The following is a 19,980-nucleotide window of genomic DNA, read 5'->3' as shown; positions in this document are numbered from 1 at the left end:
TCCAGATTATCTAAACATCCTTTATCTATCCATGAAGCGTCACCCAGGGGCTGGTGCCTATCTCCAGCCGTCACTGGGATACGCCCAGGACAAGTCTAATTTAATACCTTTTGCAGTTAAATAAAAATAAAACCTTTAAGTCTTCACACTAAAAAGGCATCACTCAGTTATGCCCCCAGATGCATTTTCCATTGTTAAAATAGAACACGCAGACAGATACACCAAGAGTCTAAGATTCAAATTTACCTCGAAGACTTCGTCATCCAAGATTCTGGTACCAAAGACTGTAATGCCTTCAGTGTCGATCACGGCTTGGTCACTTCTTTTAAGCGGTTTGGTCAGCTTCTTCTTGCAGTCCACAAAGACGGTAATGCTCTTCTTCTCAACGCTGATAGCGACTCTGTGCCATCTGTGCAGCAAAATGAAAGGTCAGAAATTGTGAACTAAGAGAATTGTACTTGCATAACACTTTATCTAGTTCAGAGGACTTCAAATCTACATTCAGTCACATTCACACACTGATCAGGAAATATTCCATTTTTTTTTTGCTTTCCTACTTTTTGAAATACAAGAGCCAGCCGGTAGATGAAAAACAGCCGTCTCAGTGTGTGAAACAAAATCTGCCTGGTAGTTTGTCCAAAGCTCCAGATCAATCATAAGGTTATCAATCAAATTTTGTGTACAGACATGAAGAGAATTTTTTTTACCGCTCTACACAGTAGGGACAAGCCTTTGGTTTGCCAAGTGTTAGGTGGTTATGCCCAGCTTATTTTATTTATCTTAACGTGACTTTGGATTTTTAAAGGCAGGATTTGTTAGCTACGCTTGGCAGAACGTAGAGATCTGCTCAACAGCTAACCCACTTCCATAGAACCTCTTTCCACCTGCAAAAGCACCTTGAAAGACAAATTCATGTTTGCATCTAGTCCAGATAAGCAAGTGAAAAAGGCACAAGTTCTGAAATGATTTCTACAAAGTTTAAAGGCACTTTAGTACAGTTTGTTGTTGTACTGCAGCTTCTAAAACAGGAACTGACAAATGTTAACACATCAGACAGCGGATGACCAACCACTGTCAGAACAGCAGTGAACAGAATGAGGCAAATTTTATACAACCAGCTGTCATTTTTTTGTATTACTCTTGCTCTGCAACTGATGGAGACAGAGTCTAACGCCAAAATAAACTGGCAGGGGTATTTCTTATTCTGTACGCTAGGTAATCTGCTGCGAGCTGTGGACACAGTCCAATTAAAACAAGGATGTGAGTCACAAAGAGGAAAACGTTAATGACACTGAAAAGTGGTCTGATCTGCAAGGCAATTATAAGACAGGACGTTTGCAATTATCTGTGTCATTAAATGTCCATTTAGGTTGCAACAAAAGAAAGCTATTAACCTCATTCTAAAACAGTCCCTTAGACATTAAAGAGCAAGGGCTAGTCTTTTAGTAGAATTAGACCACTAATTCTACTAAAATAATTAGTGGTCTAATTCTTTTAGACTACTAACTCTAGTAGTCGTTTGTTTTTTCAAACACGACAACAGAAAAGATTGTATAAACCCCATTCGAAATGGTGTGCCAGAAAGTATTACCCCATAAGCAACTACTTCAAAGTTCTTTATGTAAAGGACCACGCAAAACTATACCTGTCAAACTTTTTTAAAAAAAAGAAATAAAAAACGAGAAATGGACTTGCATTGGAACTACAACCCCCATGGTATAAGTTAATAACTAGTAATATAACATAAGAGAATGACCAACTAACATTAATGTCATGACTACTTTTAGACCTACCCACATGTTGCTGACGTTACTGAAAGATCCTACACATTTACTCAGCTTTGGTGAAAATGTTTAACTCTACATTACAAAGTCACCAGGTGACTTCGGACCTGAACAGATGTTTAGAACAAATCAATGTGTGGACGTGCCAAAACTTTCTACAGCTGAACAGAAACAAAACTGAAGTTATTATCTTTGGACATAATGAGGAACGATCAAGAGTCACCACACAGCTACTACTAGCTATTGCACAGTAGTTTCTAAGTATTACAGCTGGAAACTACAGAACAGGCCTAAAATCTGGGTAGAGTGATGGAGTCAGATTTGAGTTTTCAGAGACCCTTAAAGACAAAGTTGGCCTTGTGTCACCCTAAGAACATTTCCAGGATTAAAAAACTAATGTTCCAACAAGATCTTGAGAAACTCCTCCATGCATTTATCTTTGGTTCAATTGAATGTCTTCACAGTTCTGCCTGAAAACACACAACTGAAGTTGCTTGTGTTCTCATTATAGCTAGGAAACCCAGTTCTTAAGTCCTTACTCTGGACCCCTGTAGCTCAGATCAGACCTTAAACTAGTTCTGTTCACTGAATGACACCAAAGCTGCTCTGCATCTGCAGAACCAAGCATAGAGAAGGAGCATCTCATTTTTATGCATTGCTAATCTGGAACAGACATCAAGAAATCTACAAAACAACCAAAACAATGAGTTCTTTTAAATCAAGGATAAAAACCCATATGTTTAGAGTTGACTCTCATTAATTGAAGTCATGCAAAGCACTTTGAATCACCTTGTTCCTGAAATGTAATTTGTAGATAAACTTGATTGTAATCATTTGGAGCCAAAAATTGCCAAAATACTCAGAATTGAACAACAAACTAATTTATTTAGTTAGAATAATTAGTTACCGTCAACACTTTGCCCTTTTCTCTGACCAAAGGCGTCCCAGCTGCAGTTTAGATGGATGGTGACGTCTTGATACGCCTGTGGTTGTTCACTTGTTAGTTAGGTGATTTTAAAATTGAATTGATTAAGATAAGCAAGGCAGGTCTATGTGTGTAGCACATTTATTTTGTGAAGCCATTCAAAGTGCTTCACAAAATAAAAACTAAAAAAAAGAAGGATTACATTGCAGAGGCATAGTAAAGATGTAATTCAGACTAAAATGTATGAAATTTTAGTTAATATTGTTCAAAAGCATCTTTAAACAAAGGAGTTTTTAGCCTTGATTTAGATCCACCTTGATGATGGGTTTCATTGATTGATAGGTTTCACCTTAATGGGGTTTCAATACAAATTCCCCTAACGCTCTTTTTATTTTTATTTGTAAAAAAGGTTTAAAAACAATGCAACATTCTAAGTCAGTCACTTCAAATTGTTCAGATGAAATGTCACAAAAATGTGAAAACAGGAGCATGAATATGTTTCCAAAACGTTGCATTTAGATATATATTGTGATATACTTTTTTTAACAGAACAGAATCCACACATGGAAACATTTACATGCATTTCTGGTCCCATTTATATAAATGATTAATGGCAACTTTTAATAGTGGTTTGAATTTGCTTCACAAGGGAGCTATGTAGTTCATAAGGATCCTCACCATTGCACCATATCACTACGCCGCGGCTGTAAATTATCAAGACAAAACAAAGGCTGTCATTATACTGTTAGCTACAATTTATCTGCCATTACAGTCTGACTTGTTCCATGTGCTATTAATGACTAAACAAACACATGATAATAATTAATACGCAGCAGGCCAGAGGAGCTTGAGAAAATACTTTGCGCAGACTGGTTTTGTTTGAAATAAAACATGACCTATGAATCACATTAAAAATGCCTGAAATGATCTTTAATTTGTGCCGCTCTCGTTCTGAGACAACAGAACACAGCCTTCACCACAAACTTAAGGTTCCAACACTCAAAACCCAATTTAGATCTGACTAAACCACAAGACAGGGGAGATTCTGGAAGCACACAAAAGTCAACCACCCAGGTTTTACCTCCAGTGTTGTTTTTCTGAAAAGGCAATCACTTACTTGCCATCAGCAAGGTTGATGGAGCGGAACAAAGGGTATTCCTCTGGGGTGGGCTTGCCATGCTGGTCCTCATATAGGAAGACGGGGGCTCGGCCCACCTCCACCCCCAGCTGCTGGAGGCCTTGTTTGTTGTATATGGATAGAAGGAAAGACTGGAGTCTAGCCTTGGGCTTGATAGTGAACAGAATGGAGAAATCTTCAGGGAAAACTCCTCCTGAAGGTGACAAAAGAAAACGAATGGAGAGTGGCATGTCAGTAAGCACTTGCACATGTGTAATTAAAACAACAAAAAAAAGGAGTAAACAAAGCTTTACAGGACTGCTTTGCAACACATTGATTTAATAACAAGAATGACTTAAATTTTTCCATTTAATTGAATTATTCATGCGAAACTGGTGATTCGGAAACAAGATTCCTTTGTTCCAAATTTTTGATCCTGGTGCTTCGTTGAGTTTAATGTCTCATGAAAAACATTTTTTTTTTGTTTTGTTTTTTGAAGTTGGATGCTGCATACTTGGCTTTTTGAAAACATCCAACAAATGGGATAAAACAGGAGACAGAAAGATGCTCGTAGACTTTGGCACCGCAAGTAAGAAACAGATGGAGACACTTCAGCGTTGCAGCTGCAGCCATCTGTGTTTTTAAAATGAAAAGGTTAAGAGAAAGTGGTGGATGCAACAGAGAAACAGAAACTATGTCTTCTGCTCGTCCTACAGCAACACTACTTTTACTGTGTGTAGATGGTTTTGCCATATACCTAATTACTCTCGGTAAGTAAAATATTAAGAATATTTTTTACCATGCAAAAAAAGTCTGTAGAGAAGATACCATGACTACTGTGTTTAGAAACTATCTGTAAAAACACATTTAGACTCTATTTTTACTTTTTGTCCTTTGTAAACTTGTCACAAAAAGTATGGAAATATGTGTTTGGTCAATTCTTCCTCTTGTTGTGAAAATGTTTCTGGACAATAAATCTTCTATTGGAAAGCGTGTTTATACGCCTTTAAATGGTGCCACATTTGTAAGAAAAATGCTTTTGTGGTTCCAGCAGCTGAGTGTGTACGAAAAAAACTCAAAAACAAAGAGGCACTGTGAAGGTAGGCAAAAAATCTGCCTTACTGGACAAAAAAAAACAAAAACAAAACAAGGTTTGTTGTCATTTGACACTATCTGAGTGTAGATAGATATTGAGAAGATTAATTGGTCACAAGTAATCAAATTAAGTTTATCCATGTTAATTTATTACGTTTAGTAAGTTAGTAAGTTAAACAAATGTAAATAAAGTAACTTTGACAAACTTAACTCACTTACTTGTGACCAAATGATAATTTTTAGTCCATGTCTCCAATCTAAGAGCCCCGTCTCTAGCCTCCATAAGATGAAGCTCTCCCCACAAAGAGTAGCTTAACAGAGGCTACCTACAGAAATTTGGAGTGGACAGGAATGAGCTGTGTCTAGTCCTAAACTCAACCCTATTGAATACTTTTGGGATTAGTTTGGGTGAAATCTGGTGGAAGAAAGGGATGAGGAGGTGCCAGGTTCTTGTGGTTGGGTAAGAGATTTTTTCTAAAAAGGATTGCTACAACAAATTGAAACTAAGCAAACAAAATTGATTGCTTTTTTTTTTTTTTGCTAAGTTTGTACATTTTCTCCTCTCAAAAGTAAAGTTTTCTTACTTTCTCTATTTTGCATAAGACCTAAAGTGTAGATCATCTTAGTATTTCCTTAGTTACATAGTTGTTTTTTTAAACCAGATCCTTAATGAATTAGAGCAATGTCAATGTCATAGTATTTGCCAAGAGCTTAAGTAGGCGAATGCTACATTTCATCATTTCCAACTCAGTTCTTAAATATGATTTGTCTTAATATCTCAGGATGACATCCATCCATCCATTTTCTTTCACCCTTGTCCCTCAGTGGGGTCGGGAGGGGTGCTGGTGCCTATCTCCAGCTAACGTTCACCCTGGACAGGTCGCCAGTCTGTCAATTTGGAGAGGCCAATTAACCTGACAGTCATGTTTTTGGACTGTGGGAGGAAACCGGAGTACCTGGAGAAAACCCATGCATGCACAGGGAGAACATGCAAACTCCATGCAGAAAGACCCCAGGCCGGGAATCGAACCCAGAACCTTCTTGCTGCAAGGCAACAGCTCTACCAACTGCGCCACTGTGCAGCCCCTCAGGATGACATTCGAGTATTAATATTTTCTGTTCCCAATGCTGTGTGTAATCCCAGTTTCTCCAGTACTTCAGGTGCTGATCAGAGCTCAAGACTTCAAATCTATTTTAAAAAAGATGCCTGCTGTTTAAAGCAATAAAAAAAAGCAAAATAATGTTAGCAAACGTAATTAGTGCAGGTAAAATGTCTCCCTGCTGTGAATGTAAAATAAATTGGCGTGGCAGTTCAGGACTCTTTTTACTACTAGTACCAGTAACTAGAAAATAACAGGCTGTAGACGCATCTGTATAATTCTAATTACATACATCATGATTCATAATATCCATGCATAAAAACATGGTTTCATAATATCCATGCATAAAAACATGGTTTCATTTCAGCGTCTCAATTCAGGAAAATCTATTAACGACAAAGGAAATTGGCAGAAAGTAGATTTACATCAGTTAGTGGATTTAACGTTTAATACTTCTTATCCAGAAAAGCAAATATTTGTTGCTATGAGTGAGCTTCTTTCATTAAAGTAAATGTAGACTTCTTTCTTAAAATCAAACAGGAAATAAGTCGTAAACCATAAAAGATGATGCCGATATATAATAATCCCACCAGAAGTTATGATGTCAGCCACATACTAAGTACTTGAGTTTGTTGGCAATCAAATTTTAATGAAGGAGACTTTCTTTGGACATGACCAGATCACAGTAGAATCAGCTGAGTGTTTTTCTGTAGTATATTGCATTGTTTTAATTACAAAGGCAACCATTTGCTACATTCCATTAATGCCCTTTTTACAACAATTAATACCAGAAACTTTGTATTATTTTTCATAGTTATCAATTGTCTCTTTTCTGAATTGCTTTATGGACAAGTCTAACCTTTTGTTCTTTGTTTGCTGTGTCTTTTCCATATAACATACTCTTGCCTCTGTGCTTGGCAGTGCCTTCTTCATTCCTGGGATTATTGTTACAGCTACTGCTGCTAGTAGCTTTGGATATTCTAATTTTTGATTCAGAAGTAATCAATCGTATGCTTCTCTCCAAGACATAACAACTGAACTCCAAACTTTCTAATTATTTTTTTATCCATAGAAAGTACTCTTGACTCCGAGCTACTTTATTTAATAAAGCTATTTCTATTGAATCTGAGTACTTCATTTGTTGTTGCATAGAAAGTACACTTGGCTTGATAATTCTGTTTCTGAGCATCAATTGGTGCAATTAAATTTTGGTACTGTCTTGGTTTAGCCTTTTATGCAAAGTTTATTTTACGCAAAGTCATTGACTGAACAGTTAGCTATTAACAATGTATACACCCTTTGGTTTATTTCTCAAAGAAAGTTCTGCTTAAACAGGATTTTACATTGATCGATTTCCTGTCTTCTCAACTCCAGCCAGTCACAGAAGGTGGTCATTTATACTTTCTAATGCCTTGAAGTATTTTTGAAAGTTTCTGGTAGTTTATGAAACAGCTAGTCATCCAAAAGAGGCAAAAACGTATCTATACCAACCTGGGAAGAGCTGTTTGGTTGGAGCACTGATCTGAGCGTTTTTTGTCACTCTATATGCTACGTCGGGCTTGGATCCTCTCCGGACTGTGCAGAAACCTGGTGTTTTCCGGACTCCTTCTGGAGAACTCTGGAAGTCTAGCGCTTTTAGTACATCGACAGGTTCAGCTGAGGAGACAAAATTAAAGATTTGCTTAAATACAAGTCTTTTTTTTTTTACAACAAAATTAAATAAAATGTAATAGAAAACATGATGTGTACGTTATAAAAATTGTGCTGCTAACCTATATAGTAATTTTTAATACATGACACAAGAAATAACATGAAATTTAAGCACAACACAGGCTTAAACTAAAGTGTTGTCCTTAAACTTTAACATTATTCAAGAAATAATTGCAGAAATCAAATAAACAAAACATTTTCAAGCATCGCAATGTTTTTTTTTTTTGACACCTCTACCTCTTTAACAAAGTTAGCTATTGTTTCACTTTTTACTTCCTGTCTCAAAATGATACACTGGGTGCTAAATGGTCAACCTTTTAATGGTACAGTTGTTTTTGTAAATCTACAAACTTTAATGCTGCATAAACGGTTACTATTAGAACAACATTGCATATGAAATGACTTCACAATTACATTTTAAAAGTTTAACTTACAATGAGCAAAAATGCATGGTGAGTCTTTGTACAAATGACCAATGAACTTACTGACAAAGACGCAATATGAACATGATTTACTCCGATACACAGAGCAGCTTGACATGGATAAAAGTCAGGTAAAACTTGTAACAACAAAGTACCAGTAAAATTATATGCGATGATGAAAAATTGGACTGCATATAACTTTTACTATGTGCTGCTAGAGCTTTGACATGGCAAGTTGAAGTTAAATCAGCATTTGCACCAATTATACCAATAGCCTATTTAAGCACTGTTGAACAAATCTATGAGCAGAGCCTTTTTTATGAGCTGCGTTGGTAAGCAGTAAAATGGTGGCAACCATTCAACAGGCCTAATTGGCCCCCTGCCTGCACTCTGCCGCTATCCCCTTCAGCTGAAAGGGTTCAGCATGTAAGTGATGATGGGAGTAGCTGATGCTGATCAACAGGGCTTCAGAATAAGGAGAGCACAGAGGGGGGTGGCTTTACAGCCTTCTAAACACTCTCTTACGCTCTTTTTATGCACTTTTCTATCAATGCACCGGGGGACCTGGGTCAAACAGCTTCGCAATAATTATCACTGGCTCTCACTTGTTTCATCCCCTACTGTTTCTGTAGCTCATAAAAACTAATAGATAAAGCTTTTAATTTAATTGGTATGAAGGTGTAGGAGGAACTTGGGACAACATTTTTATCTATCCAATTGTTGAACAAGCCCTGAGGTTCGGGAATAATAGAATTTAAGGAGATTTTAGATTAAGGAAGCCTCACAGTAATTGTGTAGAAATGATGCTTACATGTGCTCCACAATCCCGGCAAAACTCTACTTTTTGAAAATATCAATATGATTGCATCCTGGTTTAAAGAAAACTCCCAATTTTCCATACACAGGTTTAAATATGAGCCAGCTGCCGCCATCAGAATAAACCCAGGTTTTAAAAGGTCATGGTTTTAAAAATGTTCCATCAAACCATTCCAGCAGTTTAAAGACCTTTTAATGAGATCCCATAGAAAGCGCCAGAATCAAAGTGTTCCCTGGCTGTATGGCACATTCCTTTTGCTGCATACTGCTGGTCAGGTGGCTTAAAGACAGCTGCATACATTTCTCTTGATTAGAAGACTGGCAAATTAAGCTGCTCAGGAAATATTTCTGGTAATAGAAAACAGTCATAGAGTGGATACTGAAAGAGCAAAACCTAATGCTTTTTCTAGGGTAATGTCATTTTGTGAGCATTTCTCTTAAGTAGAAGACTCCAGGTTAGTTTTTGGCCAATCTTTTTGTCTATTGTCAAACTAACGTCAGATGTTAATTTTAAAACCACAGCTAATTATCAAGAGGTTTTATTCAACATTTTTGCATTAGTCAAAATAAAACTTTTAACTCTACAATCCATAGGTTACATCATGTTAGAAAACCAAGTAGTAAGTCTTGTTCTATTTAAATAAAAGCAGTTAGATCACACTCTGAACGCATTTTTTACTCAAGTTTGTCAACTATCAGAGATTAAAACCAGATCATGCCAACTCAGATTCTTATGTCTGGTCTTAAAATGGCTGTGCAAAGAAATTATAGGAAGCATCAATATCTGACCGTCCACTAAACAGGTCTCTATAATCCTTTTTGCCACATCCCTTCCTTGCTCTCCTTTCCCTTTCACTCATAAAGCTCAATATGTTTTAGACATTTTCCATGAAAATGTAAAATCCCATGGGAATTTGTTTTCTAGTTCTAGTTTTGATAACTGCTGTACAAGCAAGCAGATAATGTTGAACAAATCTATGAGTCAAATATGACGCCAAAAATGTTTCAGAAAAGCAGACGATGATTCAAAAAATGTCTTTGCTGAAAGCATCCGATAAACATTTTTCTGACCATTATTTCTTGTATCCGTTTTGACAAACAAAGAAGTATGCATTTCAGTTTCTTTTTAGTGTTTGTCAAGCTTTAATAAGATAAATGTAAAGCTTTTAAGATGAATTTTATTTCAATTTAAGATGAGCATAAATTAAAAGGGTGGTTCTGTGTATTTTCCAGGCACATAATGCTATTTATATCATAGTTATCTTCAATTCATGTAAAAATTCTGTATATATATATTAAAATGAATAAAAATAAATTTGACTTTGTAATTTTACCCCTTTAAATGGTGTCTCTGTCTCTTTAAGAAGCTCTTATTCTTTCAGATACTCTGCAGTCAGCACTTCATTACAACAATGACTTTACATTGTGCCATTTACAGCATTGGACTGAGACAACATTTGTATGATAACTTTCACAGACTTGAAGTTCTACCAGTTGTTTCCTTTTTGCTGCTGCCACTAGTCTAGAGGAGCTGACCAGGAAAGGGGAGGCCAGAGTTTCTCAGTTCTGGTCCTCAGAATTGAGAAACACTGGATCAACATGCCTTTCATGTTTCAGGTGTTTCCCTTCTGCCACACACCTGTCTTAAACCTGTGAGTAATTAACATGCCTGTGCAGCACCTGACGGCTGCAGAAGAGGTCACGCAATCATTTGAATCAGGTGTCCTGGAACAGAGACAACTCTGAAATATGCAGCGCTTTGTAAGAGCAAGTGTTTAGGCACCACCCAATGGCTGCCACTGGAGACTGAAAGAAGTGGCTACATGTTGAGTTGCAAAGACTAGCCCACAGAGACTCTTCTTTTTTACTCAGCAGAGCTGTTTTGCTGATGCTGAAATGGCTGATGGCACGTTCTGGCTCTGGGGGAACTTTTTATTTATACATTTAAGACCATGGCCATTTCCTGAAAAAAGCTTTAGTCGCACACACAATTAATTTTGAATTATTGGATGTGACCAAATTGTTCACCCTTGTAGTGAATAATTACATTCCTTTTCTCCCACTCTCACTTCCTTGCAGTCTTTTACTTTATGTATTGGGCTGCAACTGTTTTTATTCTGAAACTCAAATTTCCTCTTTTCCGGGAAGCCCATCATCAGCAGCTATAGAGCCCTGATAGAGTGCATGTTTTAACGTGCTAGTACAAACAATAACACTGGCTTCATCTATGATTAAAGCATGTCTGCCTGAGGCTTTATTTGTCAGAAAAATACACAATCAGAACCCACCAGCAGAAGATCATTTTCCTGTTTCTGTAGACAGAACTGTTTATATGTGGCTGGAAATGTGACTTTACAAACTCTGCTGTATTGTATACAAAGCCATGCAAAAAGGCATTCATACTCTCAACCTTTCAAAAGAGTGTATCAATGTTAAATAAAAGGGCGGAAAATTATTATTTTTTCTTCTGATGAATAAAATCTGAAGAAGTTATTCATGCTGAGCCTGCCTGTTAAGTTTCAGAGCCAATCTTTCATTGCAATTACAGCTGCATCTATTTTGGGTTATGTCTCTACCAGCTTTAATTTGCACATCAAAAGACTGAAGCTTTTGCTAATTTTGTTTTGCAAAACACCTTAACCTCTGTCAAACTGAATGAACAGAGTCTGAATTTTGAAATATCAACGCAGATTCTCGATGGATTTTGATTGGACCACTCTAATGCATACAAAATATTTGGATCGAACTCAGTCCATTGTAGCTGTGATTGTAAGTTTTGGGTTGTTGTCCTGCTGAAGGTGAACCTCTACTCCAGTCTCAAGTCTGTCTTCCCATTGAAACTAAAAAGTACAACTATTTAGCTCTTTAATCCAGAGTTATAGGTTGTTGTTTTTTTTCATTTTGTTAATCAGCAATAATACACTTAAATATGATTAGGGCATTTCAATATAATAGCACTTCAATATAATGGTAAGCTGGACAAGAACCAGTAGTAAAACCTGAACTCCAAGTCAAATTCTTTCCACAAGCTATTTGTTTTCACTTTTACAGAAAGGAAAACAATGAAAAATCATGACAGCTGTGTCTAGACATAACTGGACTCATCTGGCTTTTAACTGGATCAAGAAGCAGGATGTGTCTTTGATAAACAAGGATCTGACTGGTCAGACTAAAATTCCTGAAGACCAACGTGACCTCTGCTGAAAGATTAGCGTCCATTTTCCCAAAAGTGGCCGAGGTTAACTGGTAAGATACCATTTGTAAGTGCAAATACGGATTTTGCCGTGCTATGAAGAAGAGTCAACCCTCTCAAATATTTTATATGGTTTTACTTTTTGATTTGACCCACTTATTAATTCAAGAATTAATAGTAATTAAGCACTTTTTTTTTTAAGCTGAGCTCATTTTCACTCTCCACGCCAAGACCGAATGACCACCAAACATGTAGAATCAATAAATGACCTAAACAAAATATCTGACAACATGAAGATAGCTAAGAAACCTCAGAAATGCTTTGATTGTAGTCAAACACATTTGGCAGTGTGTAAAATCTGGAAGCAGAGTGCCAGCCTCAGTTTGTGGCCTTAAGCTTGGGTGCACTTGAGTTATTCAGTAATCTAAAGCACACCAACAAGTTAAACTCTGAATGTCTCATAAAAAAGAAAAAAAAGAAACAAAATAAAGGTTCGGGAGTGAAATACTCTGGACCAAATTCTGTGTTGTGGTCTGGAACAGGACTGCTCATGCTTGAAAAGGCGCTTAAATTAAAAAATTCTGCAAGGAAGAGTTGGCCAAAGTTCCTGCAAAGTGATGTGAATGACTGATTACAAGTCATCGCAAGCATTTGATGGCAGGTCTTGCTGCCAAGGGTGGCACAACCACTTATTAAGAGGCAATTACTTTTTTGACATGGAGTCAGGCTGGTTTAAATAGCTTTCTTCCTATTAATGAATAAAATAGTTATTGGAAAAGGTGCCTCTGTTTATTTTTGCAGGTTATCTTTTGTCTGACATTAAAACCTGTTTGATGATTTGAAACATTTCAAAGTAACAAAATAATACAAAAAAGTATATTAGATTGTAGCTTGTGCTGTAATACAATACACCTTTCAAAAAAACTTTTTGAAATATCAAAACAAGTTAAACATTCTTAAAATTACTCCAGTTGATGTAGCAAAGAAAGGCAGGAAGTGCTGATTGCGCAGTTCCTATTTGCTTCTAGACACCAGGAGCAATCCTGATAGGTGGAGCTATGAAGTCTACATGCTGAAGCCATTATGGTGCTGGCACCACTCCCTTTACCCCCTAACTAAAACATACATACTAACTGAAAAAAAAAAAAAAACATCCCTATTGCTACTTCCACTGTGAATAACCGCTTGAGATGTGATTCAACCCTCTATATGCTCAAAACATTATATGAAGTAGTCCAGATCTGCCCTGTGAAAGCAAGGGAGGAGTACGGAGTCTATACTGGCTCAGAGAAACTGGTTCTCTCCTGTTTTTCTTAGTGACACTGCTGAGAAATCTAGCAACTCAAGCGATTTATCTTCCTTTTCCATCTCGGATGAATTCAGAATAAACTTCATCGGGCGAAGGTCAGAAAAGGTCTCCACAAACGACGCCGCCAAATAACAGTTTAATAGACTGTACAATTATTTAAACAGAGGCAGAATAAAAAGACAAAGTGAAGGCATCAAATGGCAGGTTTGAAACCTCTCACAAAATGCCTCATAAAAAGGAAAATAGTCTGTGGCTCGTCTGAAAATAGTCCCAAATTCAGAGCTACTGGTTCCTGAAAAAAGACTGCTTGGACTGAAGGTCTCTTTGTGAGTTTTAGAATGCCTTTCTGCGTTACTGCATACCTCAAGGGCTCATATATTCCAGATGTGCTGAATTGGCCAAGAACCCGACCCCCCCACCCCCACACACACACACAGACTCTCCCAGACACCCCCGACTCGTCAGCCCCCTCTCCTTCCACAGCCGTTGCTCCACAGAAGCCCTGAAGAAATGGGGCAATATCCCAAAACCATTATGGACCCCAAAATAAGTAGGTACGGCTTTTTCACTTTTCAGGCTCCAAGAAGGTGAAGTAAATGTGCATTTCTCTCAACATATCTCAAAAAAAAAACTTTCATCCCTTTAGCCGAAAGAGAAATAAAACATTTTCTAATGATAAGGACAGAAAGCCACATGAGAGAGCAGACAGTTCTCTCATGGTGAACATACTAAAGTAGTTTCTCCGCAGTCTGAGTAGTAATTTGTCAGTCTATGATTTTAATGACACTGCTGCCAAGGAGCTATGATATAGCATCTGCCATGTTTACAAGTCATTCCTATGTAACATGTAGCATGTTTTGACATGACAAACCCCAGTTTGTACACTGTAAAACATCAAAACACAATTTCATCCTCCACTGGCAAAAAAGTCCATATGCCCTTCATCTATTTATTTATTCCAGTTTGAAGTTTAGGGTTAGTCTGTGATTCCCTTTCAGACCTGGGCGATTATAAGTTCGTGTCTCTGCGGCTCTGTGGTTTTGCAGCAGCATCTCAGGATGTCTCGTCTGTCTTATTTTGTGTCACTACCATCCACAGGGAGTTGGCAGTATAGGCAGCAATTAAAGCATGCTAGAAGGCCTGTAAATGTTTGCTAGCACATCATGCAATTATGGCCAACTTAAACATCTGTCAATATGCAGACACATGGGCGAATGTGCAAGCATAGCACTACAGACTTTGTGCTCATAGTCGTTTTAGCTCAGGTCTCTGAGATGTGCTTATGTGTCAGGGAAATAATCAATTACTTGGAAGAAAATGATGCTGATGGTTCTAAATTAAGTTGACCCCTATGAGGCTAAGCATATTATTTTATTATAATTTGATGAAGTATATTATCAAACAGCTATAACTTTAACAATGTTGGACCTCAGTGGGAAAAGTACTTGTATATTTTTAAAACAAGTAAAATGAGCACTGCTAAAAAACCATAATATCTCCTCTGAAAACGCTAATAACCGTTTTAACAGTTAAAAAAACCAAACATACCTTAGCATGTATTAATACGCATAGTGGAAACCATCTTAGCATTATTGCATAGGTTATGTCTACAGTCTTCTTTATCTTTGCTCTTGAGGTTAGAGCCAATAAATGTCGCTACTTGATTGAGTGCTTAGCAATGCTAGCCATTAGCATGTCATGAAGCATTACGCCAACGTAGTTCAGCTTCCCAAGCTGCGTTTTCTTTTGACTATGTCAGGTATGTGCTACGAATAAATCTGCAAACAGGCAGATTTTCCACGAATGTTTTTAATCACTTTTCATAGAAAAATCTCCAAATAAGAGGAAGTAAATCTCAGAAAACCTGTATCAATAATAACAAAACTGTTATATCACAAATCTGCCTAGAGAAAAATATGATGCGGGTATTTTGAAGACCGCTAAATTTTTTGAAAAAAGTTTGCCTTTTCCGCTGAAATCTCCTACATCAAACAACGGTGAATGCATATCGTTTGCACATTCTCTATACAAATAACAAAACCTGTGGGGGGAAAAAAAACCCTACAGGTTTTGATCATTAACATTAAAAATGATCATTAACATCATTTTGTTAATGATTACCAGACTTAAGCACCTCATGTATCACTTATGATGCCGAAAATAGATAAAATCAGGTGTTGGTGACCAAGAAACGACAGTTCAGTTTTAAAATTCGGAATTTTCTGTCAATTATATCTCGTATTAGGCTTCAAAAAGGTTAACCCAACAAAGCTCAATAAATCATTTTTGAGACAAACATTTCTGTGGAAAGTGTATCTCTTTTAGATTTACTACAGAGGTGAACATCTAAAAAATACACGGATGATACATTTGTTACTTTGTTAAACAGGTAGAAGACTCAATAAAAATCTTTATCTAATGTATTGCTTCTGACACAAACACTTCTAAGATCTAAGATTAAAGAGGAACTAATCCCCAAATCACCTTTATTTGCTGATAAATTGGCTCAATAAGTTATTTAGGGTTCTATCTGTATGTTTCTCTGTGTGCATTTTATGCAAATTTGCTTAGTTTGACATTATTTCGCCTAAAACCATCTCAGTGTCAAATAATGCCTAAGCAGTTGAATTCCCTTACTTTTTAAAACAGTACGGTTTTTCGTCAAAAAAGTCCTGTGTTCAGACACGCTTTTGCCCTGTGGCAGGTCAGGAGTTGAAATAGTGAGCGTGGCCACAGAGAGCATCGACTGATAGCGTTACTCAGCTCTATAAATGTGTGATTTATTCGCAAAGTGGCCACGGAGTGGAATGGGTCTCCTCTGCTCTGATTGCTGGTGACGGTATGCTGCAGGACAGGAAGCGGGATGGACTCAAAGTAGCTCTCTCTGCTAGCTCAGTACACAGCAGGGCAGCGGCAGAGCTGCTTTGAAACTATAATAGTCTCCAACAACACAAAAAAGAGTTGCCAGATTTGTCACTTAGTGGCTTTTTTGGTAAAAAGTCGCAGGAGGTTATATTTAAAGTGGCTAAATATAGCGGCATTAGTGTGTCTCTCATCCTAAACACAACCCCGCTCACCCCCTCCTGTCACCCCACCCCCCATCCCCCTCCCTCATCCTCACACTTGTCGTGACCTTCAGTCTCTTTTGGCTCCACCCACTTTGTCTCTTGGCTCCACCCACTTTGTGGAATTTTCAATAAAATTCAGGGCAGGGTTATCCTAACAAAGGTAATTGTCTCAAAAACCAGCTGCACTGAGAAAAATAGTGAAAAAATATATAAAAATATATACATTCAAAAAAGTGTGGAAAAAAGTTTTTTTTTTTAGATATGTTACATGACCTCAAAAGCCTAATGTACCAAATATGACGCAATACTGTAGAAATGAGAATATTTCTTTCTTTGCTTCCTTTCTCAAAAGCACCCCCCAAAAAAAAATCAATTTTCTAACAATTGCTTATTAAATCATACTTTAAAAGGTTAATATAGCAACAAACTTTCTTGCTATATGTGAAAAAATGTCATATTTAAGTGCATGAATATATTCTGGCAAAGGATACACAACAATATGTCTATTACTATGATTTCACAGAGGAAAGAATTTGTGTGACCCTCATATGTCTTCTTAAAAGCAAAGAAAATACTCCAGACTCTTTCTCCCCATCTTTTTTTCCATCGACGCCCCTTCTTGGACTCAGTGGGAGTCTGAATAATGTGGAAAGATGGTGATCTTTCAGCCCAGAATATAAATTCCACTTGAAGAATTCTGTCTCGTGCCCAGGTATTATATAAACTTTAAAAATTCATCACAATACCTGTACACTTAAAAGTCAGACTGTGCAGTCCTACTATCTCTATACAGGTATCTTACAATACCAAAAAGCACAGTAATTTATTATGAAAACAGTGTGTCAATTTTAATCATTTAGTGAGCTTAGATCAATTTCGGTGCATATTTTGTTATCTGTGGTCAGCCTGAGATAATACCAAATACCATGAGTAAAAGTTATGAGTAAAAGCATGGCTGTCTTAAAAAGTGATGAGGAATAAAACAAACTGTTTTGCTTAGAAAGATTTTCTTTCAAGTCGCTCAAAAAAAATGTAAAATGTGGCCCAAATTTATCACAGAAACTAAAATCTTTGCTGCATTAATCACCGATGAACACACCAGAATTACTTGCATGACGCAATATTTCTTATTTATGGTAAATAAAACATTAAATAGTCTTGAGCCTAGATGCATTTAAGAGTTTCTCATCATGCATGAACCGTCTGGACCTCTCTCAGATCTGTTGATTCAGTTTTCCCAGAACAAGGATTAAACAAGAGGATGCTGCACTAAGATCTGGAACCAATTCCCTGGAAATCTGAGATGTACAGAAACTACTGACTCCTTTAAATGAATGCCTTTTATTATTCCAATAATAAATTTAAGGTTTACAAAGCTATTTGGTTCTTTATTTTTATGCATAGCACTTTGAATAGTACAAATCTTGCAATAAAATAAACTTTTACCTTACCTTTTCTTGTCTAAAGGGCCAAATCTAGTACATCTCTTATCAAGCCACAACTTTTTTCCCTCTTTTAAATAGATGATGGGTTTTACGAGGTCAAATTTCATTTAAAAATTTAAGGTTATCACAAAAGCTCAGTAGTGCGGTATAACCCACACACTCAGCTTCTACCCTCGGGTCCTTCAAAAGTCACATGATGTACCCTTTTCTGTTTCAATTAAACCTTTGAGCAATTATCTACACCAGAAATATTAAATCACTGAAAAATGATGTGTTTTGTATAATGATATAGGCAAGTTAGGTTAGAGTCCCAGTGACAGGCAAGCTATTTTATTTAAATTGCCAAAAGGTGGGACCCAACTCCTTTGTACCACGTAGCTTCATTGACCCAGCTGCTCTATTCGGGCTGTGTGCCAGACCCTCTCCAGTTTTCCAGACCACGCAAACTCAGCAATAAACAGCCTCTTACCTGCTCTGACACTTTGTAGAATTAGGATTAACGTGCCCACCGCGGCTAGCGTTGAATCTAATAGACGCCTTTTCGTTTTCCACCTGATGGTCCATCTTTCCATCTCCATGGTGAGCGCCCGCAGCTGCTGCAGAAAAACGGGCGGCTTTATTTAAAAAAGTTATATCCCCTCCAAAATCCTCAATATGCTTTTTTCCCCCCCCCTTTCTCTTTTTTACTAAAGCGCCATTTGTGGAAATATATATGGAATTATCTTTGAGTCAAACTGGGCCCGTCAGATCCTCTCCCTTTAAGCCCAGATCTCTGACTGATGGTGAAGAGTTTTCATGGAAAGGGGGAAAAAAAAAAAAAAAAGCGCAAGATACTTTTGCTCCCTGCGCGGTGCGTGAGGAGGCAGGACAAAACCCGGAACGCTAAACCCGAACCGACTGTGACATCCTGAAGGGGAGAATCACACCATCAAATCAGAAGTTGAAGAACTTATACCGTGGCCCGCCTCCCTGAACGCGACTCGAGGAAAGTCACAGCATCAGCCAGCCGGAGTGTCGCTGCATCCCGGTTCTGTTGGCAGAGCCGACCCAAGGCTATGCAGGGGCCCGGGCAGAGTTTGAGAGGGGGACCCATTTTAAATTAAAAGGGGGTAGTTTATATTCATTCCCCTATTTGAAATGGAGAAATATACAATTTGAATGAAATAAAGTGAGCTGACAGTTCGGAAAGTTGCCAAAAACTGATGAGATTATGCTTGGAACAGCAAATACGTGTATCAATTCATAACACAGTAATGTCCACCCAAGACAAAAGACACAGAAAAGACAAAAAATTAAATACCATATTTTCCGCACTTTAAGGCGCCTAAAAACCTTCAATTTCCTCAAAAGCCAACAGTGCGCCTTATAATCCGGTTCGCCTTATATATGGACCAATATTGAGCCACAACAGGTCTAGCAACTACGGTAAGCAGCCGCCGACTTCATTTTCCCCAGCAGAATTAGAAGTGCGCGGTGCATGCTGGGATAGTTGTCAGAACGCTGGTTTGTTAATAAAGTTTGATAACACATTTAAAGCCAGGGGGGGCAGAGGGGCGGGGGAAGAGAGACAGAGGCTGCGGCATAGACATGAGTAGATGCCTCATGGACCGCTCTTGCCTATTGTCGCTGACGAGATTTAGGGCGGCCATCTTGGAGCGGTCCACCACTCCACTTAGCTTATGTGTTTAGCAGGCAAAATGACATTTTTTTAGATTTACAGAATCTCGGTTAGCCTTCATAGCGGGGCTGAACCCCATATTACACCAAGTACTGTAACTAGCTGGTATCTTGCCGGTGAACATAAATACAGTAAAGTAATATTCTAATCACTAAATATACACAATAATATGTCCATCTTACTTGTGAAATGCTGTCTGTGGAGCCCTCACATCAATAGTCCATCGATCAGAACAACAATATCCCTCAGTCCTGAGGCATCTTCTGCTGTTTTGGTTGAGCAAAGTAGGAGGATATACCGCTCCAAGATGGCCGCCGT

General features: G+C 37.7%; 1 protein-coding gene across 1 annotated transcript in view; it reads right to left on the bottom strand.

Moving 5' to 3' along the window:
• The window catches only part of col11a1b (collagen, type XI, alpha 1b), a 98,230-nt gene extending 79,347 nt beyond the window's left edge, over positions 1-18,883 (bottom strand). The window contains exons 1-4 of the mRNA XM_008434369.3: positions 18,454-18,883; positions 7,513-7,677; positions 3,827-4,040; positions 247-409 (exon numbers count right to left, since the gene is read on the bottom strand). Coding sequence (XP_008432591.1) covers positions 247-409; positions 3,827-4,040; positions 7,513-7,677; positions 18,454-18,562 — 651 coding nt within the window. The 5' untranslated portion in view covers positions 18,563-18,883. The remainder of the gene's footprint in view (positions 1-246; positions 410-3,826; positions 4,041-7,512; positions 7,678-18,453) is intronic.
• Between the last annotated feature and the right edge of the window lie 1,097 nt (positions 18,884-19,980).

The sequence above is a fragment of the Poecilia reticulata genome, chromosome 17, assembly GCF_904066995.2.
Source record: "Poecilia reticulata chromosome 17, P_reticulata-male-v2, whole genome shotgun sequence".
NCBI classification, from domain to species: domain Eukaryota; kingdom Metazoa; phylum Chordata; class Actinopteri; order Cyprinodontiformes; family Poeciliidae; genus Poecilia; species Poecilia reticulata.
Note: the sequence above shows the minus strand (reverse complement) of the source record. Positions and strands in the feature narration are given on the sequence as shown.